The 27244-nt window shown below is 41.1% G+C and overlaps 1 protein-coding gene across 1 annotated transcript in view; it reads right to left on the reverse strand.

Annotated features, from left to right (window-relative positions):
* Positions 1-14246: 14246 nt before the first annotated feature.
* The window catches only part of LOC121867102 (eyes absent homolog 4-like), a 57150-nt gene continuing 44152 nt past the window's right edge, over positions 14247-27244 (reverse strand). Inside the window, exons 8-13 of the mRNA XM_042366860.1 lie at positions 26787-26876; positions 25839-25897; positions 25183-25343; positions 21882-22118; positions 20985-21085; positions 14247-18452 (exon numbers count right to left, since the gene is read on the reverse strand). Of these exons, the coding sequence (XP_042222794.1) occupies positions 18372-18452; positions 20985-21085; positions 21882-22118; positions 25183-25343; positions 25839-25897; positions 26787-26876 (729 nt within the window). The 3' untranslated portion in view covers positions 14247-18371. The remainder of the gene's footprint in view (positions 18453-20984; positions 21086-21881; positions 22119-25182; positions 25344-25838; positions 25898-26786; positions 26877-27244) is intronic.

Below are 27244 nucleotides of genomic sequence, written 5' to 3' on the forward strand. Positions count from 1 at the left end.
GGCCAAAAAACATGACAACCCTTCTCTGCAACTTCTTAGACAACAGACAAGCCTGGACAAACCTTCAACATAAACAGTGGAGTCCCACAGGGCAGTAACATTTCACCCACACTGTACACAATATACACAGCAGACATACCAGACCCAAGACAATCGGACTACATAGCATACGCTGACTATATCACGCAAATAATACAATATCCAGGGAGATCTAAACAAATGATGGCCATAAGAACAGGAAGAGAAATTGAAGCAATTAACAACTATGAGAGAAAATGGAAAATCCAAACCAGCATCCAGAAACTAAAGATTAATACATTGCAAAAATAAATCCATACCCAATCATAATAAAAAATCAACAGTTACCATTATACTGCCAGACTGGGGTCACTACTTCTAAGGGGAATACTTAGCTCTAATCTTAATTTCTAAGGGTCGCTGCCACCAGACCCCCTCTGGACAGTATGTAACTCGTTAGGTAGCGTGCAGAGTGGACTAGGCATTGGGTTAGGCTTTTCATTGACCAGATCGATAAGGGGAAAGAAGGGTGAAACCTTAACATGTCTTAATTAATTTATTCCTTATAAAGCATACTGGTAAAAAAACATACAAATGAATTGGCCTTCCTCAGAAGAACAACGAAAATGTTGGTTACCCCGCTCGGCACCAGACGTCTTACATTAATGGCATGTCATCCACATACTCATTGCATAACAACCTGTGAACTCCTTACCTCGGTCATTCCTTCTTACACTACCCCTTAACACATCAGACTGCTCCACCTGTATGGAATATAGCACCGTCGGTTATCATACATAGTAGCACCATCTCAACACACATGTTACACTCCCCCCCTGCAGGTATGGGACTCCTTGTAACTTTTAGGTATACATAACAGGCACCTCGTTCGCGCACTGTCCTCGGTGGGTAAAGACGAGGGCTTCACCAAGAGACATACCAGTACTATTTCTATGCCTGGTATTATAGGTCGCTCCAAGTGACGACCGCGGAGTTTCTCACGGTCTCCTTATTTGTTACTACTCATTTGGGGTGGTGTGCTGGGAATCCACAGGTTCACAGTGGGTCGGCATAGCTGGGAGTAGTCACCACCTGGAGGGACGCTCACAGGGACAATGGCTGCCGCGCAGCAAGGCACTCCGACCGCATGGGACCTGAGGTGACGGTAGAACGGAGGGTACTGAGAAATAATGCCTGACGGGCGGTTATCACACACCCTAACACATTACTATTACACTTATACATCAGGCAAAGCTTTAAACTGTAATAACTTCTATATAAGCCTTAATTACAGGGCGGGATATAGCCCGATAGGACACTGACCTGAGGTGACGGTAGAACGGAGGGTACTGAGGGCAGTGCCCCGCCGCTCGTCACCACATAGGCCTACAGTTTCCAATCTTTAATTTTTACTTTTATTTCTTACGGTTCTCACCTGAACACTTTCCGGTATATTGTCACTCATGCCTTAAAACACATATTTTAATCCTAAATTACACACTAAGGTAAGGTCCTGGTTTGCTAGTTCGTGGGTAAATTCATTGGGTTATAATGTCAACGCGGCACTCTCGAGGCGGGTACAGGACGCTTCCCAAAACAAAGGCCGAATGTTCATGGCATGGGTATATCCACTTCACTCACAACTGTAATGAGGGATCCTCCTCTCACACATTGCACTATTTGAACACAGACATGAGATTCTCTGATCACTGTACATGTCGTGGGTATATGTCACGTGAGGATACGAGGTGTATTAAGTTCACACCGACGCATACAAGATATTTCCTTTCAAGTATAGTTCCTGGGTCACTTCCAACACCTCACATAGTTCTGATACATTTATCCTTTTTCCAGATCATGGTTTTCATGTATTTTCATATGATATCTGTGGAAGTTATGTTCGCTACATTTTCACAGACGTAAATAGTATGACCTTTAAGCCATGATCCACAGTTAGTCCTACAGTACACTAGTCCGGCTCAACTGGACTTTCCCAATCATCTTATGGATACCCTGAATTCTCCTTAATGCTATGAATACATACAATTAACATTATATAACTGTACCTGGGTACAATACAACACATGATCTAGTAACATTGAGTAGGTGAGTTATCCTTTATCAATGTTTCCCGTTTTCTGAGATTCTACAAGCGCGGTGGATTTGAATGTTATGTAGCGTAATGTGAATTAAATGAGGTTTTTAGGAATGACAGTGATGTGCGCAGTACACCATATGCAGAAAGTGGAAAAACACTGGGACTCAAAATCACCAGAAACGGTATACACCAACACACTAGAGAAAGATTGACGAAAGCCAAATTACAACTAACCAAACTCCGTCGCCTTAGAAAACTAAACACCAAAACACAGCTACATCTATACGAATCACTCGTCAGACCACACCTTAACTAACAAACTCAAGCTGAAAGTAGTCCAAAATATAGCACTAAGAAGAACAGCAAAACATAGGCCGCCATACAGACAAAAAATACGAGACATACACATCGAACATAACATAGACAAGCAAAAGCGGTATGGGACAAACTAAACCGAACACAAGACCCTATTTTACAGGAACTATTACAGGTAAACAACAATATATCACACAGCTGGTGGCCAAGAAGCATCAACATTAACACAATCAGCCAGGAACCGTTATACGCGAGAGAATAACACCACTCATATAACCGAAAAGATGGGGACTATTCTGCCAGTTCACACAAGGACCTGGCGGGACCCCCCCCCCATAATCACTAAAGATGAGGAACAGCCCTTCAGTTACACAAGGACCTGAAGGGACCCTCCAAGAAACAACCAACACGAAAGACCATCACCACATGCATAACCTTAAAGATGGGGATTATCCTGTCAGTTACACAAGGACCTGGCGGGACCCCCCAATCACAAAAGATGAGGAACATCCCTTGAGCAACAAAAGGACCTGAAGGGACCCTTCAACAAACCCTAAAACAGCACATTCCCTTGGATCGCACTTTAAACCAGCTTAGCTTTGTTTATCTAACCTCCCTTGCCCCTGGAGGACTGAGGGACGTCTGTCATTGGTTAAGCCACAAACCAGCCTCTGCAAGGTGGAAAGCCCACCTGCTATCATTCTTCTTCTGTACTTCCCACTTCTTAACTATACCTTGCCCTAAATCTCCTTGTTCACCTCAGAGCCACGGCTCTCTTATCTCGGTGTTCTGACTGACTGACAGGGACAGTTAGTCGCTCGCCTCTATTTCTAGTGTAAAGACTAAGCCTAGCAGAACAACTGAAGACAATTGTTTTGCAAATATTGTGGAATTGTTGTGATTAATATAAAGTGACAAAACTAAGGAATTGTAAACTGGTAGTGTACTGACTATATATTTGAAGTGTGGAGTTAAGCTGTGAAGACATTGCCCTGTTAGCAGTGTTGTGAAGGATTACTGTTTATTAAAGAAGACTACAGTGCACAAAAGTGTTTCTGTGACCTGGTGGAAATCTACCTACCTGTTGTTTGTCTGTACACTGATATCGATCGTCGGGGAATTACTAGAGACTGGCGGGACAGCCAGTGATAATTCGACAACCCTTTTGAGATATCGACTGTTTCTGTTCATACAACCCTAGCCGCTGGTAACCAGTGGTGGAAGCTGTGTAAGCGGTGAAAGGAGGGCCGTAACAATGACTTACATTTAAAAAAATAAATAAATAAATGTCATGGGTTGCGTTAGGCTTACCCACGCAACCAATTCCAAAGTTTGTTTTACTAGAGATAAGGCACCCGGCGAGGCATAACTGGGACATATATTTTCCATTAGTGGTATGTTAGCCAACCTTTAGGGGGGGGGGGGAAGTGAGACAGTGTTGAACTGTTCATCGCTTCGCACCCAAAAACCTCATTTTAAGTAGTATCCCCTTGGCCATGGGTTAGTCAAGACACCCACCTCCTCCCTCCTGAAGGGAGCGAGACACCACACGGAGTCCTCCACCGCCACTCCGTCCTGTGGACCGTCGTGGACACGAGATTAAGTGTGTTAACCTAGGTTGTTATCCCCGTGGAAATATCACGTGTGGAAGCCTGGTTGTGACAAAAGCAATCCAGGCTGGCCTATTGCACCTAAGTGGTTAATTCAAGTCATGCTTACCAGTTCTCCTTGCCGCGACAACCGTCTACAGTGACTGTCAGTGACGCGAGACTATGTGTGGTAACCCAAGAGTACTTTTTGTTGTTATTGCCCGTGGAAGAATTTCTTGTGCGGAAGCCTGGTTGCAACAAAAGCAATCCAGGTTGGCAGTAAATGTATCACTTGAAGAATTAAGGCTCTGTTAAGTCATACCCATAGTAGAGTAATCACATGTGTCCCCAAGTTGAAAATTCCCTCTTTTAGAAGATTAATTTTATTACAGCGTGAATGTGAGTGAGTCATATATCCATGCAAATTGTCAATCATTGTATGGAAGCTGGAAAAATATATGTAAGTGCAATTATCTGCCCGTATCTGTGATCTTATCTTATTATTACTAAAGGTGATGACTGATTGGTTATGACAAAGTATAACCAAGAACTTAGATGGATGTTGAAAATTAATGGAATTCATTAAATCATCATTTATCAAGTATAAATCATGGAATGTCGAGTGGTGGAGTGAACTTCTATGTAGATACGCCATAATCTCCTGTAAGTAACCAGTGTGAAGGTATCAAATTCTAAAGTAAGAAATAAGAAACACAACAAATTATAATCTTTATATAATATAATCCACTCATACTACCACCGATATACCATAAAACCATGACAATTGGCGCCCGAACAGGGACACAGACCGCGGATAATTGCACTCTTGTCAGCAGTTTATGCAAACGCATATATTGTACTACGAAATGATTACTAGTACATTTGAGGGGACCCTAAGAAATTTTGAATCTGAAGTTAAAGGTGGAAAATATAGAAACAGAAGAGGACTTGTGACGTTTGCCAGAACCAACGACGGAGGGCGAGTTCTACCTGCACCCCTGTGGCCTCTCACAGTGATCCCCGAACCCTTGAGAGGGTAGCGGCGGACATTGTGGTCAGTAAACCCAGTTCCACATCAGCCAGCTGATTCAGTACGAGGCGGTGGACTGCACACTCAAGGGTGAGTGACGGGAAGAGTACCTCCACACCTTTTGGGGTCCTCATCAACGGAGGGACCCAGTTCCACCTCAGCCTCTCGATTCACTACGAGGCGGTGGACAGTAAACCCAAGGGCGAGTGACGGACGGATTTACATCCTCATCTTGGTGGACTTCAGCAAGAGGCGGTGGACAGTAGACCCAAGGGTGAGTGATGGGCAGAGTACACCCTCACCTTGGGGGTCCTCAGCGACAGAGGGACCCAGTTCCACTTCAGCCGGCTGAAGGAATCCTTCTCTTCACCCACCGGGGGAAGTTCATTCGACATTGCAGAGCGTGTCTAGGACCTGACCTATGTGTGGGAGTGTCCATATATTCCGGTAAATTCGAACCTCCACTCATCTGACGACTCTTCAAATGTTATGTAAACCCTTTCACACCTCTCTACACTTGAGAACATAACACGACACCTGTACCACCTAAACAATGTCTACATACCCTACACCACACAACAAGTTGCTGTAACATAAATGTAGCGTGTTTACGCTTATCATGTACTATTGCTCGGGAATTGTCACCCTCGCCTCGGAGTTTTCCTCCAGCCTGATAATCTAAAGTAAATGTTGAGGTTTTCCCTCAGTAGCGATTGGCAACTACATCCCTTCCAGTGTTAGTGTCACACACACACCACAGTGTGAATGTCGAAATGTGTGTCTGGGCTAGGCATTCTCTTGATTGTATACAGGTGCTGAAATTTTTATTCTCCGAAGAAAATTTTTCTTAGTAGGGGCGATTGTCATGGGTTGGCTTACCCAAGCAACCAATTACAAAGTTTGTTTTACTAGAGATAAGGCACCCGGCGAGGCATAACTGGGACATATATTTTCCATTAGTGGTATGTTAGCCAGCCTTTAGGGGGGGGGGGGCCAGTGAGACAGTGTTGTACTGTTCATCGCCTCGCACCCAAAAGCATAATTTTAAGTAGTATCCCCTTGGCCATGGGTTAGTCAAGACACTCACCTCCTCTCTCCTGAAGGGAGCAGGACACCACCCGGAGTCCTCCACCGCCACTCCGTCCTGTGGACCGTCGTCGACACGAGATTAAGAGTGTTAACCTAGGTTGTTATCCCGTGAAAATATCACGTGTGGATGCCTGGTTGCAACAAGAGCAATCCGGGCTGGCCTATCAAACCTACAGTAAATGATTAATCAATTCACGCTTAGAGTTCTCCGGCACGACATCCGTCTGCAGTGACCGTGATCGACACGAGACTAAGTGTGTTAACCTAGGTTTGTTATCCCCATGGAAATATCACGTGTGGAAGCCTAGTTGCGACAAAAGCAATCCAGGCTGGTCTACTGCACCTAAGTGGTTAATTCAAGTCATGCTTACCAGTTCTCCTTGCCGCGACAACCGTCTGCAGTGACTGTCAGTGACGCGAGACTATGTGTGGTAACCCAAGAGTACTTTTTGTTGTTATTGCCCGTGGAAGAATTTCTTGTGCAGAAGCCTAGTTGCAACAAAAGCAATCCAGGCTGGCAGTAAATGTATCACTTGAAGAATTAAGGCTCTGTTAAGTGATACCCACAGTAGAGTAATCACATGTGTCCCCAACTTGAAAATTTCCTCTTTTAGAAGACTAATTTTATTACAGCATGAATTTGAGTGCAAAACAGGAACTCCTGGTACCATGCCCTCAGACTCAATTTACTTGCACCACTACTGGGTATACCCACACCAAAATGCACATAAACTCTTACAGCACCTTAGTACCAATAAAACCAGTGGCACCTGCCAGTACAACACTCAATACACCAGGGGCAATACTCCAGCGGCCGCCCTGGGAGTCTCATCACCAAGTGACACCTTCCAACAAACTCCGATAATTCTGGTGGACTAACACCACCACACCAACAGCCCCACTGAGTTATGTACTGTACTCATCCACCAATGATGGGGTTGGCAGTAGTTTGGGGCTTGAAGATCCGGGTTCACCACAGGGGCAGGGCGTAAGGGGAATTCTACCTCCTATGGGGCCCATGGGTGGTAGTGGAGCTTCTGACGGTCGGGGTTCACGGGGACACCCGTCTCCACTGGACCTCAGACATCTCCCAAGACTAGTGGATGCGTCATCCATGCTACAGACACGGCCTAGGCTGCGTTAGGGACCTGTGGGAGGAAAGCGTGGTGGCTCACTGGCGTTGTATAACGAACCTCAACGTTTCAAAGGGTCATTAAGTAAGGACATAAAATACTTAACTCAAAGCACATTAACTACGTTACTTTAACACTTGTAATCAAACTATTAATTAGGTCAAATCACTTAAAAATGGCGAATTACAACATGGAGAAGGTGGAGTGACCTACTTGTGGGAGGGAAGCGTGGCGGCTCACTGATTTGAAAACCAACAGCCGCCTTCCACCCCCGCTAAAGTCACAGATTCCACCTACTCAACCATTTCACTGAATTATGTTACTGTAACACTGACGTTTGAAACTGAGACTACGAACTCAGTTTCATTCCCTACTATTATCTTTACAAACAATGCTCTGACTGAGCAATCAAAGGCAAGAATTAAATTAATGACAAAAGGTTGGATGGCAACAGGTCCCAACACGCAACGCCTTGCTACAACACCCGATGAGCAGATTTTAAAAGTTCCCTTCAGAATATTAACTAATTCCTCAGTTAACCTCCCTACCACAATTTCACTATGATCAGAGTCTCTGCTAATCATAGGTGAAAAAAAAAGGTTTACAGGTTCTCGGTAGCCGAAAGAGTTTACAACTACAGTCAACAAACATACGACATCTCGATGACATCATCAAAGAAACAGGGAAAACGGAGGACATTCCCACTAGGAGACTCAGAAGGTTTTGTGGACGTGTAAGTGTAATATGGATCATTAGTTTTACAGGTTATCCGTCATTACGATCATGACACACCTACGTCGAGAATTTTCCACCACATCGAGACCAAATGACCTCCAGTCTTCTCACGCCCCCACCGCCCATGCCTTGATCTCCTGAACGCAGCCAAGGCGGAATTCAACAGACTACTGCAAGACGGCATCATTCTTCCTTCTAAGAGTCCCTGGGCATCGCCTCTTCACATGGTTCTTAAGCCATCATCCGGCGACTGGAGGGTGTGTGGTGACTACAGATCCCTGAACCTCGTCACCAAACCTGACAGGTACCCTATTCCGCATGTCCAGGACTTCCACCACAAACTTAATGGCAAGACAATCTTCTCGAAGATCGACTTGGAGCGTGCCTTCCACCAGATCCCTGTAGCACCTGCTGATACCCAGAAGACAGCCATGAAAGTTCACGCTGCTAAGTGCGTCTTCGGAGCCTCCTGCATCGACTTCCTCGGTCACAGAGTCTCGCCTAGTGGCACCCAACCCCTACCACAGAAGATAACTGCCATGAGGGAGTTCCCCAAACCTGAAACGGCGAAGAAACTCCGAGAATTCCTTGGTTTAGTCAACTACTACCACGGCTTCATTGCCAACGCTGCCACCGTCCTAGTTCCCCTCTACGACCTTCTCAGGGGACTCCCAAAGAAGTCTCAAGAGCCTCTCGTATGGACTCAAGAGGCTGTTACGGCATTCACCGCTACCAAACAGCACATCACACGCCTTACCCTCCTGGCCCACCCTGCTCCTAACGCCCGGACCACTCTCACAACAGACGCTTCTTCTACTGCAGTGGGAGCCGTCTTACAGCAGGAGATCAACGGAGTTCTCATGCCCTTTGCATTCTTCTCACAACGACTTCAACCACCACACCTCAAATACAGCTCCTTTGATCGAGAACTCCTGGCCATATACCTGGCTGTCAAGCATTTCCAGCACTTCCTCGAGGTCCGTCAGTTCACCATCTTCACTGATCACAAGCCCCTCGTCCACGCCTTTACTTCAGCCTCCCAGTCACATACACCTCGTGTCCTGCGCCACTTGGCGTATATCTCGGAGTTCTCCAGCGACGTCCAACAGATTAAAGGCAGCCACAACGAGATCGCCGACGCCCTCTCTCGTTGTATATCCAACATTCTTCCCTCATCTCCACCCATTGATTATGGGCAGCTAGCCGCGGCTCAAGAGAAAGACGAAGACCTGGCAGCATACAAGACATCTCCCTCAGGCCTCACACTCCAAGAACTCCCAATCCCCGGCACAGACATCAAATTATGGTGTGACGTATCCTGTGGGCAGCCTAGACCGTTCATGCCTCACGTCCACCGCCGCGCTGTTTTCGACCGCATCCATGGTCTCAGCCACCCGGATGTGCGGGCCTCCCAGCGCTTCCTCACGCAACGCTTCGTCTGGCCCGGCATCAAGACCGATACTAAGAAATGGGCTGCCCAGTGCCTGGCCTGTCAGTCCTCCAAAATACACCGTCACACAAGGGTCCCTTTAGAAACCTTCCCTATTCCCAAAGGACGTTTTCAAGTAATGCACCTCGACGTAGTGGGACCGCTTCCATCATCCTGAGGTAGCACCTACATCTTCACCTGCATCGACCGTTTCACCAGGTGGACAGAAGCCATCCCCATACCCAATGCTACAGCAGAGTCTGCCGTCCGCGCCTTTATGTCCGGTTGGGTTTCCTGCTTTGGCCCCCCCCGGCTACCGTCATGACTGACCGAGGAGCCCAGTTTGAGTCATAACTTTGGCACAGCCTCCTACAGTTCCTCGGCACGACTAGGCAAACCAGCACTACATACCACCCTCAATCCAACGGCATGGTAGAGCGGTTTCACCGGCAGCTGAAGGACACACTCAAGGCACAGCACGACCCTTACAGCTGGACAGATGCGCTACCCTTAGTGCTCCTCGGCATCCGTGCTTCACACAAGGAGGATATGAACTGTAGCCCAGCAGATCTCACCCTAGGCGAGCCCCTTCGCCTACCCGGGGATTTCTCACTCCCTCCTGACCTCCACCAAACCACTCCTGCCGTTCGTCACGACTTACTCCAAAAGCTATGACAAGCAGTTTCTGCATTCAGAGCTACTGCTCCAAGCCAGCCTCCTTGGCGCAATGAACACATCCCTCCTGCACTACTCACGGCCGAGTATGTTTTCGTCAGGCATGATGCTCACCGCAAACCCACTACAACGCCCCTACGATGGACCCTTCCAGGTTGTTACCCGTTCAGCGAAGTTCCTGACGATTATCAGGAATGGCAGACACGACACCGTCAGCATAGACCGAGTCAAGCCGGCCACCTTACCCGTTAAGCCCCCTACCCAGCAGCACTACCAACAAACTACGCCTGCACCAGTCTACCCGCAGTTGCCACCGGCAGCAACACTCCGCCCACGACATTTCTGGGCACCCTCTTTTCACCCTCAGGTACCCCCTGCTCCTGTCCTGGACCCTGCTGCCGTAGTAGAACCTACTCCTATCATAGACCCTCCTCCTGTCGTGAACCCTGCTGCTGTCATAGAACCTGCTCCTGTCATGGACCCTCCTCCTGACATCGCCCCTGATCCAGTCAACCCAGCCAGTGCCCCTGAGGACGCTGCCCCAGCCACGATAGAAGCACAACAACCATTGCCTGTACAACCTTCGCTAATCCACAACCATCCTTCTCCCCCTGATTCTCCCACAGGTTCTGTTTACTGGACGGAGTCGTCACCCGTAGCGGCCGAGTCGTCCACACCCCTGCCCGTTATGTCTCATATGTGAGATACAACCCTGGTGACAACAAGTCTCCTGCAGCGCCCGGAGGGAAGGGGGAGTATTGCAGTGGACCTCTCCCCTACAACTGCGTATCCGCATTCCAATGCGACAGTATCCTAGCAACCAGCGAGCTGCTCGGGGGGGGTCGTCACCTGCTACGTCTATCCTAGCAACGGAGTCAAGCAACAGGCGAGTTCCCACGGGTTTACTTCCGGCTGCTGTGTATATAAGCTAGCAGTCTCTCCATTGAGATTCATTCTGCCCTACGTTCCTGAACAATCAACACCTCCTCCAAGCAAGCTCCTCGCTGTCCTCCAGCTCTCATTCAACCTGGAGCACAGCAACACGCAACATATCCTCTAACGAAGCTCCTGCACAGATACCTCCTAAAGCACGCTACTCACCGAACGTGTCTTCTGAGCAAGCTCCTCACTACACGGCATCTCCAGCACCAGACTGTCTTGTATATAATATATTTTATATAAGAAAACCACCACCTAGAGTTTCCATCCATCCATCCTGAGTGCAAGACAACATAATGTCACGAAACCCTACAAGCGGACCCTCCCCCCCCCAAAAAAAACCCCAGTTAGGTGGGCTCTCTGCGCTCGCCATGTTACCCCAACCCATAATTTCTTGGACCCCCCCTTTTGATATTCCTACATCCGCCCCTGGTATAACTATGAGATAAAATAAACTGGGGTGTCTAATCTTCAGGTGAAATACACTGGGGTGTCTAATCTTCAGGTGAAATAAACTGGGGTGTCTAATCTTCAGGTGAAATAAACTGGGGTGTCTAATCTTCAGGTGAAATAAACTGGGGTGTCTAATCTTCAGGTGAAATAAACTGGTGTCTAATCTTGTAAATAAACGGGGTGTCTAATCTTCAGGTGAAATAAACTGGGGTGTCTAATCTTCAGGTGAAATAAACTGGGTGTCTAATCTTCAGGTGAAATAAACTGGGGTGTCTAATCTTAGGTGAAATAAACTTGGGTGTCTAATCTTCAGGTGAAATAAACTGGGGTGTCTAATCTTCAGGTGAAATAAAAACTTGGGGTGTCTAATCTTCAGGTGAAATAAACTGGGGTGTCTAATCTTCAGGTGAAATAAACGGGGATGTCTAATCTTCAGGTGAAATAAACTGGGGTGTCTAATCTTCAGGTGAAATAAACGGGTGTCTAATCTTCAGGTGAATTGGGGTGTCTAATCTTCAGGTGAAATAAACTGGGGTGTCTAATCTTCAGGTGAAATAAACTGGGGTGTCTAATCTTCAGGTGAAATAAACTGGGGTGTCTAATCTTCAGGTGAAATAAACTGGGTGTCTAATCTTCAGGTGAAATAAACTGGGGTGTCTAATCTGGGTGAAATAAACTGGGGTGTCTAATCTTCAGGTGAAATAAACTGGGGTGTCTAATCTTCAGGTGAAATAAACTGGGGTGTCTAATCCTCAGGTGAAATAAACTGGGGTGTCTAATCTTCAGGTGAAATAAACTGGGGTGTCTAATCTTCAGGTGAAATAAACTGGGGTGTCTAATCTTCAGGTGAAATAAACTTGGGTGTCTAATCTTCAGGTGAAATAAACTGGGGTGTCTAATCTTCAGGTGAAATAAACTAGGGTGTCTAATAATTTTTTTTTTTACGGGAATTAGCCCACCCGGACACAGGCCACAACGGGGCCTGGGGGTCGAAAAAAAAAAGAACAGAAAGAAATTGAAAATAGAAAAGAAAAAGGTTATACTGTGTTTAATCTACACCACGAAGATGCCGGAAAACCAGCTTTTTAAAGTGAGACAGATTGTATAAGTATGGAAACACAGAAGAAGGCAGAGCATTCCACAGTTTGGCTGTGTGAGGAAAGAAGGAGGTACTATAACGGGTTATTCTCGTGTGCCCGACATCCACAGAGAAACGGTGGGCACTGCGGGCAAGACGTGTGTTACGAGCCCACGGCCTTGCCTGTGGTACACAGGATGCCAAATCCACCGAACATTGCCCGTTAAAGTACCTGTAAGAGAGAGAGAAGCAACATTGCGACTAAAGGAGGAGAGTTAGTCAGACGAAATGCCTTTGATTCCACCCTATCAAATAGTTGGACAGAAGAAGAGCCACCCCAGATATGAGAGCAGTACTCCAAGTTAGGACGAATGAATCCCTTATATACTTGGAGCAACTAACTGCTCAGGAGTGAAGTAGCTACGGCATCTGTACAGCATTCCCAACTTTCAGGAGGCAGCTTTAACTATTTTAACGATGTGTGATTTCCAGGACATATTGGAGGAAATGGTGAGGCCTAACATATTTATTTCAGAATTTGGTGAAATAAACTGGGGTGTCTAATCTTCAGGTGAAATAAACAGGAAGAAATATCATGTGATGGCAGGTAGTAATTTTATTCTTTTTCTTTTGTTTTTTTTAACTTCATTTTGTGTATCTTTCTGTGTTCATTAAATTTCACCTGAAAGTTTATTTTAGAGAACATAATTCCTACCCTGCATCCTATTATCAGTAAATTGTTTCATTAATTATTTTAAAGCATTATCATGATTTTCTCAACACTCAAATAATGTAGCAGTAGATTATATGCCACTTAAGAATTAACAAGTAAACCCAAACCTGACTTATCTAATATGCCCTAATCTTATCTAATCAAATCAAACCTAATCTAATGAAAACAAAACTGAATGAATCTAAGCTAATCAAACCTAACCTAATCATTAGGTTAGGTTAATCTTAAGGTGCAATAAACTAGAGGCTAATCTTCAGGTGATCAATAAAATTATCTTAATGCTAACTGCTTCTACAGGTAAAGGGTAATTAAGACTACTTCTCCTCCAAGTCTTCTAATATTCTTGTGACAGCTGTTTGGGTGTCACACTGATTGTTTTAATTAAGTTCTGGAACTCTTAAGTGGCAGGGCTTGACGTAAACACTTCTTGGCATTTTCTGTTATATTGTTGACTTGCAGGTAGTATATATACAGTATATAGACAGGTACAATCTGAGAGAATATATTGTGAATTCTCTCCAGGAAAGTGTTGTGAATAACACTGAGTTAAGTGCCCAGCTTCCCTGTCCTTTGGTAGTAAGTAAACTGCCACTACCTGGGTGAGCGAGAGTGAGCCGGTGTTTGCCATATCAGCTGACCCTGGTTTGACCCCTTGAGAGAGATACAAGCCAAGTGATCTAGTCATGAATAACTTGGTGTTATTCATTTGGGTGCATTTATATAAAGCAAAGGTGCTGTTACATTCTAAAACAGTGATAAAATATGTCAGGTGGAAAGTATTATCATAAAAAAGTATTTCTTCTACACAAATAAAAGAACCTCACATTAAAAGTCACCCTAATGATGTAACCCTTAATACCATATTTTTAACCACATAAGAAAAAAATTCCCCCCATAACTATGAACTGGGCCAGAGAAATAATAACAAAGAGTAAAAGTATAGTAATTTATTACTCACATATTTGTAACCATACATTAAGAATTACAAATATTGAAGGAAGTCCAGACAAAAGTCAGATGAACAGGAAGTGTTGCCTGTAATTCATACAACTAAACCGAACATTCGTACTCTTGAGTTGTGCTTATATTCACATTTGTGTCCTATAGTGCAAGTTGTAATTTTGTGACCTTGACAATTTTCACACAGGCAGTCTACCCACTACCTACTTTTAAAAAATAAAATAACTGATTACTGTAAATGTCATTTACTAATTGCAGAAAATTTTAATATATCTATTATGGATATTAAAAAAAAAATGCATAAAGTAATGAATATATTCAACCACTTTTTTAATTAGTGCCTTTTGCTGCCGACACAGTACAGTACAGTATATATAAAGTGATATCTCCGTTTGCAGGAACAATTGGTGCAGAGCTCCTTCAGGTAACGTAAAAATGTTCTTGGAAGTACTGTACCAGAAATTGCCCATTGCATCATTTCTCGAACACGGATCAATATCCCCCGTCCCCGGAATTTTCCGGTTTTCTCTGAATTTCTGGAAAATGTGCTCGATTTTCATATCTCAAACATTGGAAAAAATCCATTCCCAGAATTTTCCGGGTACTGGGAAAATTTTCACGGAAGTTTCCAGAAAATGAGCCCCTCGAAAAATCATTCCCAAAGCCGTAATTTTCCGGAAAATTTTGACTTTGGGAACAATTTTCCGAGAAAATTTCAAGTCTGGCTATCGGAGAGTTCCGGGTTTGAGGGATTCTGGCTAATGGAGATATTATTGTATATATATTATTCATCAGCAAAAATATCATTGGAATCAACTATGATACATTAATAAAATATGAGATGCAATTCCCATGGATGTGTCTAAACTGAGTTGTTAATCTTCAGCAAATGCTCAAGTGATGTATTTTAAAAAATAAAAATAAAATAGGATTCATAATAACTATGAAACCCTTCCACTGCACTCAAGTGGTGTCATTTTTACTGATTTCATCTGGTGATGTTATGTAAGAATATCAACAATTGTAAACTACAGTATATCTTTCACTGAAATACATACAGTATTTGAAACGTTATCTGTGATTGAGCCAAACAAACAAATGCTCTTGACACTTACGGTTTTCCATCAAGTGTATTTCATAGTTTATCAATAATGAAACGTTTTATGTATCAATCCAAAATCAACACCAAACCATAATACTGTACAGGTATACCGTATTTTATTTTAATTTCACTACCTTGTGCCATGAACATAAATCACTGAAATCCGAGATTATTTTTTTTATTCTAAATTCCAGTATATTTTGCACGGAAGTAAATTAACGTAAAATACCCGACTCACATTCACAGATCTCGTCTCCCATTCTACAACAGCTTTTATAAACCAAAGACCAAGAGACAGCATAACAAAACAATGGATGTACATATGAAAGACAATCATTATGGAAAATAGAACACTGCCTGTACTGTAATTTGCTTAATGGGAAAGCATCAAAGAATATCAAATACTCTCGTGAGAAAATAAAAACAACATGAGAATTGTTTTATGGGATGACAAAAGATACAAAGTAATAATTTGAAGATTACTAAAACAAATGTGTCTGGAGTGTATCAATAAATTCTACAGTGTTGCTAATTATGGACTATACTGGAAGAAACAGCACTGAGACCAACAGTACAGAAAATGGTACTGTAGTAACTTAGTGAAACTTACCAACATAGTGCTGGTGAGGAGCATGACTTTATTGCTGATGTCATCTGTTTTCATGTCTACATCAATCAACTATTTGATGTGGGACTCAGTATTCCATTATGCATGAATCAATACAGAAGAGAATATTGTACAGTGTAATTTTAGTAAATGGTTGGTTTGTTGAAAAATTTGGCAATAAATAAAGTACCGGTAATTGTAACATAATTGTATGCATACACAGGAGCCAAATATACAGTTAAATTATTCCAGTTGATATTATTCATAAGGTAACAGATGCTCCTTGTAATATACTGTACCACCATACCTATAGACTCAAGGAAAATAATCAACTATGAGCTTAATAACTTGTAAAAACAAAAAAAAATACCAATAAATGATAATGTCTGCCAGCCACTGTGTTTGAAGCATGTATAAAAATTAACAGCATCATCACAATATCTTAAATGAAAACTGGGATATATGAAAGGCCCAGTAGTTGATTAATCCTTGTATATTTTCGAGGTGAGAGTAATTTCCAGCATAAGATGACAGAAACACTGAGCTCGAAGGGTTTGTGGCCAGTACTAATATATTCCAGAACTTTTTTCTAGGCTACAGTCACTACAAATATTAAGGTACAAAGCAAATTAGGACAATCATCTAATGCTTTACATTTTGTACAAACATTACTACTTTGAGGGATATTTCATCTGGTTATATAAATGGAACGTTGCTTACTTATTATGCCACTTAACTGGACTGTTTCAAAAGCAGGATATCACTACCTAAAAGGCTTTCTTTCTCTAAGTTTACCTCTACGGCTCAACGTATCATATTAGGCCCGGCAAACTGACTTATTCTGAATGAGTAGGAGAGGCAGATATATACAAAACAGTGTTCAACAACAGCACTACAACATAAAGAACTTCAAGAGGCATGCCCTGGTGCCACCGTAGTGTGGGGGTCGAAGTAATACTACAGAAACAAGCCGTAAATGAAGACACTAGATCCAGTTTCTGATGCCAAATGCTCTAGAACAGAAAAATTCTTCAACTGTATGGAACCGCAAGTTTTCATAAATATGCTCCTGGACACGACTGAGCTCCTGTACAGTCTACAATCCAACAGTTCTGGCAGAGGGCAATATGAGGCTTTGTTTTACACTGTCCAACCATAATCCCACATATTGTACAATATACAGGTGTACACTCCACTGTGCCTGTAATTTTCATACACAGACGATGTATTAGCATAATGAGAAATATATATACCTTGTGAATATGTATTTTGGGAATGTTTAGAGCAAACATACATGTCTACTACACAACAGGTTTCTTGTGGTTTTCAATTTTATCTAATGCATATTCATTTGAAATTGATTTTGAGTATTACAATCAGAATCAAAAGCATCATCAATGATTTCTGCTCATGTATCTGCAGCATTAATACATACACAACAGCAGTATACTGTACATACTGAATGTGATTCTTGAATGTCACCAGATCCACAGTATAGTTCACATGTATATTTTCAACATACAGTTTCAAAACTTCAGAGTATGACTGATGCATTTTCAAAGCATCTCTCTGCTTCACACAAAAAGCACTGTTGCAGTGTCAAAACTGACATTTTTTACATTTCATTTAAATGAGATGTGGTCCTCCTCGGCATTATATTCCAACATAACCGAGAGTAAGCGAAGGTCCTTCTTCTTTAACTCTCTCATGTGGATTACTTTATCACTATTTGCTCGATTGATTGATTGATTGTGGTAATTACAGCCATGATGACGCAACAGCTTAGGTCATATGTTGCCGACTATTTGCTCAACGTTATTAACACTTGCCGAGAATCTTCGAGTCTCACTTCTCCTTCTGACGAGAAAATGTTGCAGACCAATTTCATACCAATACTGAATTATGGATTATAGCAATACTGTACCCTGTACTGAAATTCTGGACATCTTAAGAAGTTCATGAGAATTTAAGGGATATCTGGCATGTAGATCAAGTTTATGAAGAGGTTACTGGTGTAAAATTAATTACTGTATGTGAGCATAAGGTTATTATAATGTTAGGTTATAGTACATAGTGAGAAAACTTTAAAATTCATGGACAGGTAACCATGTAATCAAACTAGTAGAGATGACTGGTTGTTCTAAAGGGAGTATTCTGGTGATACTCTGATATCTAAATATACTGATAAGTCTACAGAGTAAGAATCTAGAGGGTTACAAAAATGTCTTAAGAATAGTGCTGAAAATAGTTTGAACTTGCTGAAAACTGTTATTTGATATTACAGAGATAGTTGAGGGCTACTGTGAGTTGCTGAAGATCATTTATTGGGAAGAAGAGAAAGAAGGTTCTTATTACAGTTGAGATGATGTGATGACCATCCAGGTGTACTCAAAGGCCGCAAATACTTAAAGCCTTGTACAGGTTAACAAAATCGTGATGAGTTTGGATCCTCCAAAATGGGAAATCAAGCTGAAAAAGAGAAGAATAAAGATCATCATCAGAATCAATTTAAGTGATGAGTATTTAATAAAAGAGCATAAACATTGTCTAGTTATGGCAGAAACAAAAAAATCTTCAACAACTTTGGTACCATACTGTTTATTTTTGCTTTATCATTACAGTATTTGGGTTTTGAGTGAAATGAGAGTACAAGGTATAATGATATCTCTGTTAGCCGGAACAAATTGGTGCAGAGCACTTCCGGGAATGAGAGATTTCCAGGTAACGAGACCACCCTCTCAAAGAAAGAAAAAATCCCCATCTCTGGAATTTCGTAACTGAAAAATGTTCTCGGAAGTTTCAGAAGTTGCACATTCCACCTTCTCTCGAACCAGTAAAAATATCCCTCATCCCTGGAATTTTCCAGGTAACGGAAAAATTTTCTTGGAATTTCCAGAAATTGCACTGATCCCCATCCCTGGAACTTTTCGGAATTTTCCGGGTATCGGGATAATTTTCTCTGAATTTTCCGGAAAATGTGCCCCTCGGAAAATCATTCCCAAAGCCGGAATTTTTCAGAAAATTCTGGGTTTGGGAATGATTTATCAAGAAAATTTCAATTCCGGATATCGGAGAGTTCCAGGTTTGAGGGAATCCGGCTAACAGAGATACTTTTTACTGTTTAGAAAGAGGTTCTGTTTTCTTGGTTAATTTAATATAATATAGAGTACAGTAAATACAGTACATTCATATAGAGCAGTGATGTAGTCCCGGCCACCAACGAGCCCAATCACAATTTTAGATTTTATAGATCACCTAAAAATTAGCTCCCAAAGTGCTCACTAGCCTCTAATTTAACCACCCCAAAACTACCCGAGAGATATATAATCTCCATGTGGTCCATAAAAACTAAAATTGCAAATGGTGTTGTAGATGATGTCGATTACATCACTAATATTCTGTATAGATAAGAAATTAAAAGTACTAGTAAGGTTATTATTGGCTTTCTAGATTCAAAACAAATGGATTGACAACTTTTTCTGGAAACTTAATTTTACAAATAACCTAATCAGTTTACTTAATTAATAAGTAACAGACTTTAATTTTGATGAAAAAAGTTTGCAAAAAAGAATTTTAGTTGACACAAGTTCTTTCACTTATAGTAAAGAAAATATGCTAATTCTATTTTAAGATTTTTGCTTCTACAGCTTATTTTATAATGTCAACAATGACAACAATAAACAATATAAGATGATATGTTTTTGACAAACTGGTGTCCAATCCCAGATACAGTACTGTCTACAGTATGTGTTCATGACCTTTCTTGGGTGGGTCCCATGCTAAGATGCCACTGTAGTGGACGTCTCCCCTACAAACTGCGTAGCAGCCCACCACCTGCTATCACATTCCAACGTGCCGTTGCCTAGCAACGAAACTATTCACCGGCGACTTTCTGGGTTTTCCCAACATGACTCATAGCGGCTGCTGCTGGGTATATAAGCTCTGTCTCTCCATTGAGATTCATTCTGACCATTCTTCTTGAACAAGCAACACCTCCTCCTCCGCCGCTGCCTGGCAGCCCCTCGCTTCTCCTCGCCTGCCTGGCGGTTCTCGCTCCCGCCAGCGAGCATGGCGACCCACCAGCCGTCCTCTGAGCTTCCTCACCAACCAACTCTCATTCTGCCCATTTTCCTGAACAAGCAACACCTCCTCCAGCAAGCTCCTAGCTGTTAACATTTATTCAACCAGGAGGCCAGCAACAGGCAACATCTTCTCTAACGAAGCTCCTGCACATCTACCTCCTACAACACGCTACTCACTGAACGTCTTCTACTGAGCAGCTCCCCACCACACGGCATCTCCAGCACCAGACTGTCTTCATATAACTTATATTATACAAGAAAACCACATTAGAGTTTCCATCCATCCTGAGTGCTAGACAACATTAATATCTCGATACCCCTACACCACTCACCACTGTTGACATGATGTGCGTATGACCAGAATGGACAAAGGATAGGGAAACCACATCTGTATCCCGAGAAAGACTCAGTTACTCAGAATGGAAGTGGTATATGGGCGGTAGATCACACAGAGGAAAACGTCAAAGGTCTTCATTTTTTTTTCTATTGTTTTCTCCATTCTGGTCATATGTGCCTCATATGTCAGTAGCAGCGACTTGGTGTGATCAGTCACTGACGGTGATGAAAACTGTGTAAAGACCTGACACTGGCACTGTTTGATTCCACACTACTCCAAACATTACTGAGCTGGATTATCAGGTGTGATCTGCTGATGCTAACACAGTCGTCATCACTTGTAGTTTACAACAGTATCACCATGTCAAACTTTCCTCATAATTAACAATTTATTTTCATTCAAACCATTTTGGCAACAGTTAAACTTACACTGAAAATCTTGTCCAAGTTTAATCCCTATTATTTTTACTTATTTTCTATCCTACTTATATCAGAGTCAATGGTAAATCCCAGACTTAGATGTAAAACAGCTAAATAATATTTAATAAACTATATTCAAATACAAAAATTATTTTTAACTGACTTGCTTGGCAGCCATCTCCTCATCTCTTCCATCGCCCACAACAACATACACCGGCTTCCGTCCAAATCGTGAAGCAATTCGTTCAAAACAACTCTCTTTTCCTGTTGAGAAAAGTTCATTTAATGTCATAAGTTTTATAGATCATAAAGTTATAAGAAATAATGCCGGATTGAAAAAAAAAACTGCTAGGAATGTGTTTATTTTTTTTCACAACGATTTTACAAGGATTCAGCATCATTATACGACAAGAGATGAGTATATTCAGTCGATTGTAGGCAGTGACTTTTTTTATTCTTGTTGTTCAAGATGAACTAAATGGTAGACCACTTCTGCTAAAGCACTTAAACGGAGTGACAACAGAAGATGGAAGAAGTTGTCCAGGTCATTCCAACACTCATTAAATATACTGTCATATATTGCACACCTATATGTATATGTCAAGAATTAGAGACAACCACTGCCAAGAGTGTTACAGCAATGACATTTTTTTTTTTTTTTTTAACGGGGATTAACCCTCCCGGACACAGGTAATTGACCCACATTGGGGCCTGGGGGGCAAAAATAATAATAATAATAATAATAATAAAAAAATAATAATAAACATAATAACCATAACCAAAATGAAAAAAAATATAATTCAAGAATGAGAAACGATATACAGAATGTATGTTGTTTTGTCAATATAGGAAGAGAAAAAATTGTAACCCTGCAAGTGTGTGTAAACGAGGCAGAAAGTCAGATCAGCAACCTGGGACTTGGTCAAAAATGTTTTGATGCCAGATGGCAGCAGGTTCTATCATTAGACAACACATTATGTATATGTATACTATAGATATTGGATGTATTATATGTACTAATACTGTACACATGTGTAGACATACATCAAAGCTCACTTACCAACTTTAGTTGCCGAATAGATATTCTCTATAGGGAAGACCGACCCTAGACCATATAGTAAGACCTTGGCTAGTGCCGGCACAAGCTGCGTGGTGGTAACTAGGACGTTAACACAGTTGGGTCTGGAGGCAATAAGCTGCAAACACTTCATGGATTCAGTCAGCCAACTATCAGTCAACGTCTCAATATCCTGGCGGACTCGATGCCATTTTTCCCTGTTTTCTGGATCCAACAAACCTTAAAAGAAATGTTTTCTTTTAATTTCTGATTATTGACAAATTTATTACTGAAAATATAAAGAAACTTGCAATATATTAATGTGTGTGTGTGTGTGTGTGTGATCAATACAGTGTATACATACGGTAAATCTCACAAGTATGTCGTCTCTGTGCAGTACTTTAAGAAGACATTTCAGAGGGAGTAACATGTACTGAAGTAAGAATAAGTGTACAGTACTGTAAACAGTACAGCATAGGGGAGTAAAGGTGGCATAATACCTGTCTGGTAGTGCATAGGTGTATAAAAACTATTACAGTGTGTGTGTGTGTGAACTTAACCCTCTTGCACATGATGACGCGATTCGCAAGTCGAGTCACAAAACTTTAAAAAAAATTGCCCCAAATCAAATTTTCAGCAGAATTGTCTCAAATTTTGATGCGTCATAGTAGCAATTAAGTTCTATCAAATAAACTAATTGGCAACTCTCGACTCTGTCTCGAGGCCTATAGGAGGAGAAGAGCGGAACGATAAATGTGCAGTATTATCACAGCAGTAGGACCCTGAGCCGTATTTGAATTTTCATAACTGCGGGCTGCCTCAACTCCTGGATTGCAGTGCTTACCCTATTACCTGAAATAATTTATTTTTAGTGTTAGTGTAGTGAAGTGATGGCTGTGTAATGTTATATTTTAAGGAATATTGCAGAAAACAACATCCACAGAATTCCAGAAATTCACTACGCTCAATCACTATAACTCTTTTCTATGATAATTTCCTTATATTACATTAGGTTAGGTTAGGTAACACATTCTTTTTTATCATATTCTTTGGTTGCTGTAATCTGAAATTTTACCTTTTTTCATATTTACAGGGAGTGTTTAGTTTTCAAAAGCCGGTACGGTATCGGGTTATACAACCTCGTCGTGACTGTCTCGAAAAGTCTCTGAAAGAGGATGATTTTCTAGACTAACATGAATTTTATCAGTACCATTCTCTTCGTTATAGTGTTGGCTACAAGATGCAATATAATTTATATTGATATAAAACATAGGCACAAAAATAATTTAAAAGGAAATAAAAATATGGTATTATTTTACTTTCGGACATAGCGCACCCAAAATTTATAAACTACCCTGTACTTAAACATTTAGATTTCCCTGTTCTGAGCATTTTGAACCCCATATATACATGGCGGAAATAGATAATAGTGACACAATTGAATTTAATCGATTTTAAGTAGTTTTTAGTCTTCGTCTGTGAGGTATTGTCAGTGCATCTCGCATGCGCAATGTTGACTGACGTCATCCAGTCGTGACCAATGAGGTATCGATATCACCACGCAAATTTTTTTCGACCAATCACATTTGATTTTTTATCAAAGGAAGCAGCCTTGGTACGATTTTAATTTCATTGACCAGTTTCACAATGGCCGTGGTGAAGATTGGTTGTCGTTTGTGCTTCCTACGTTTATTTTAAGTTTATTGCCGAGTTTTACGAGAAAGACGATTATTATATCCAATTTTTACTTATTCCCTGGTCCTTCCATTTCTAACTAAGGTATTGTACTTCCGGACATGGCGCGGCCCAAAGTTTTTAACTACTGAAACATTTAGGTTAGTTTAAGCTAGGTCTATCGGTAGGCCTAACCCCCAGCTAGGAGTTACCCGGTAGGTCAGAGGACTCGTTTTCGTTTTCTCCCCCACCCAAAAACCCTGATTTCTCAGGCTCTCCCCCATTATTGTTGGGGGACAAAAACGAGCTATTTCCACCAAAACTAAAGGTCAGATTCGTTTAAAACACACCAAAATACACTGGAAAAACATATTGGTCAACCCATTAGGGACTCATGCCCTAAATTAAAATTTACCAAAAATATTTTACCATTTGAGAATATTTTTTTGCTATTTTCTCATAAACTATTGGTCATATCAGAAATCTAATTACTGAGTTGGAAAGGTCATGAAATTACGCTTATAGCAGTGTATAGTACTTCACATTGGCTCAGACAATTTTAAGCTAGGAGGTTGTGAACATATTGGTGTGTATTTTTTTCTCATGTTTATAAGTGATGATAAATAGCTATATACTTGTATTATTTTTTGGCTTATGCTGCAGAGCAATCAGTTACGAAGGCAATAAAAACAAGTTTTGGGGAGGGAAATTGATAAAGCAAAAAAAAATATTCACCGTGTGCTGTCTCGCTATTTTAAACCCCAAATCTTAAACATGAGTAACCTTTTTTTCAAGAAGAATTTTATGTTGGTTTATGTTTATACAGTAGATGTATGTATGTATGTACTGTCTCGTTCAAGATTTTTTGAACACTGCTGGAGACAGCTGGCAACTCAAGGCCATTTGTTTACTATAGTACGTAGTATAATATAATACGAAACAGCAAAGCCCTACAATTAAATTAAGCAATGGGGACTAAGTAACCAATCATCGATCACTTTTACATTTATTCGTAATTTTTACTACGTACTATAGTAAACAAACGGCCTTGAGTTGTCAGCTGTCTCCAGCAGTGTTCAAAGAATCTTGAACGAGATTGTACATTACTGTATGAATTTTAACACAATAAAATCAGATGAAATTAAATATCAGAGATTGTATGACTTATATTTGTGTGGGTAAAATCCATATAGACTTGTTTATTATTATATAGTATTCCTTAGTATATTTTGTTCATAAATCATTATGAATGTATTATTAATTATTAACAAATACAGTTTAACTTTGCACTCCATTAAGTATTGAATGGTTTCAACAAAGGAAAACTCTTAAAAAAATAAAAAATAAAAAAATTCTACAGGATATGACATAATGGCTCACATGAAAATTTGGTGCCATTGATTATCTAGCCTGATGATTAAACACGTTGTGTTAAACAAACAAAACCCAAACTAACCTAATGCTAACCTATCATCAATGTTGAATGGCTATTTTCCACACTAACCTAACCCCTTTGGCATGATGACTTAAGACCTTCAATATAGCTTATCACCTTCTGTATGGCGCCTTAACACTGGTGCTGTACAGTACTCAGGGGGTTAAACTATCATACTCAAAGCTGTATACTTACTACCAGAATTGTTTCTGCAGCTGTTGAATAATTCCTTGATCTTCCGGTACCTGAAAGCAAGCTTCCTCATCCAGTCAACACCCCCTCGAACTCCTGTACCCAAGCATAAGGAGGCGTTACTGTTGGCTGCGCTGAAGCCGTCCGTTGCGAAGTTGTAATTGCTAAAAAAATAAATAAAATAAAATAAACACCTAAATAAAAACATTGGGTGAGTGGTGGCAAGATTAAAGAGATAATGTAGCAAATGAAATGTATCACAGAAGTTAATGGGATGCTAAGAGATGATTGGGATTACCTGAAGATGTCTCTCCCTATTATATCACTTGAATATTAACCGTCCTAATGCTACCTGGGGGATTAGGGTAAGGGGTAAGTTATGTTAGGGTAGGGTAAATTACGTCAGGGTAGGGTAAATTATGTTAGGGTAGGTTAAGTTATGTTTGGGGTAGGTTAAGTTATGTTCGCATGAGGATGGTTAATCATGAGGTGATTCGATGACTGATTCCTTCAAAATAAATTGTGAGAATGTGCAACTGCTTTATTAATTAAATTTCAGATGAAAGGTTGAACTCAAGTTTAAGGATACCACTGTACTGTGTTAAATGTGTGTGAGTTTATAACACCCCCCACCATTTAATATTAACAGCAAGACTGACCTTAGGTCTTGTCCATTGTCGTCAGATGATACGTCGTCTATATGGACCTGGTCACACTCCTGCAGGCAAGCCAAACATCAACACATTATACAAAACTTCTAAGAATACCATAAACTAACCTACCAACTCGTGTGGCAGGAATAAAAGTGAGTTATCTAAGGATGACTCCGTTGCATGCAGGGCGGCCGGCAGTGACCGGTAGAGTGGCCTGCAGGTTGGTCCGGCACTGCACTCATCGAGTGAAGGTGACACTCAACCACTTTCATTTCCCAACTGTATTAAGTACCCACCAAGCAGTGTTACCAGATTTGTTAGGAAAAAATAATTGATTTGCTACAAAATTGTGCTAAAAGTAGCATAATTATGCTAGACTTGTGCTTTTTTCACTAGCTCTTTAGTTCATGTTACTTTTTGTTGGAAAAAACGTGTTACATTATTACTGACACCGTTTTACTTAATCATATTTCAAATACATCATTAATAAAAAAGGGAATTCGACGGACATTACACTTTGGTAGCATAAACGCAAAATCAACGTAAAAAAATATACTAAAATTTCAAGTACACGATTTTTTCTTCCAATATTCATTTTAAAATTGGATATGCCTTGGTGACCATTTACAGCTAGGTGGACTGAGAATGGCCCGGATCGAACCAGCAACCCTTAGGGCGCTTAAGGCAAGAGACAACAACTGTGCCCACTCAAGAGGATTAATTACCATAAATAGTATTTAAGGCAAACATCTACTTTTATCCAATTTTGTTGCCATTTCTAATTTCTCTATAATCAAGATCACTATCATTCAAATAATCAAACTATCAGGTGTGTAATTAATGATGGCAGTTACCTCGCCACCGTTCAAATTACACGCACTGTACCCTGTTTCATTACTAAAGCAAAAACATCCATTTTATAAGTGAAAGTAAATTAAGCCGAGAGAAACTTACTTCCAAATCGTTGAAGAAGAAATGTGTATCTGCCAAGTCAAAGATCAACTTCTCCATGTGGTAGCCTAGCTGGACGGCATTAGCTGTGTCCTGAAATAAGAGCAAAATGAAGTGAGGTTTGCTTTTACAAGAGATACATACTCTTGAGAAGCTAAAACTGGGCCACGAGAGCCTCTCAACACAGTGATGACTAGTGAAGATATTGTGGCTCTGAAAGTACGTTATGAAATTTATAAATAACAAGTCTGTCTTATAATAATGAGACGTTTAGGAACTTAACTTTATGTTTGTGTTCAACTATAGGACTGAACTTAATATAGATAGTCTCAATTTTGAAATCCATCCCCAAAAATCAATGACATAACATGCCACCAAAAATATTTACAAAAGCGTCTGTTACATTGATCTCAACATACAGACAGGGGGGGGGAGGCATTATGGGGCCTTATATCCTCAAT

Source organism: Homarus americanus, unplaced genomic scaffold (genome assembly GCF_018991925.1).
Source record: "Homarus americanus isolate GMGI-L3 unplaced genomic scaffold, GMGI_Hamer_2.0 scaffold6317, whole genome shotgun sequence".
Taxonomy (NCBI): Eukaryota; Metazoa; Arthropoda; class Malacostraca; order Decapoda; family Nephropidae; genus Homarus; species Homarus americanus.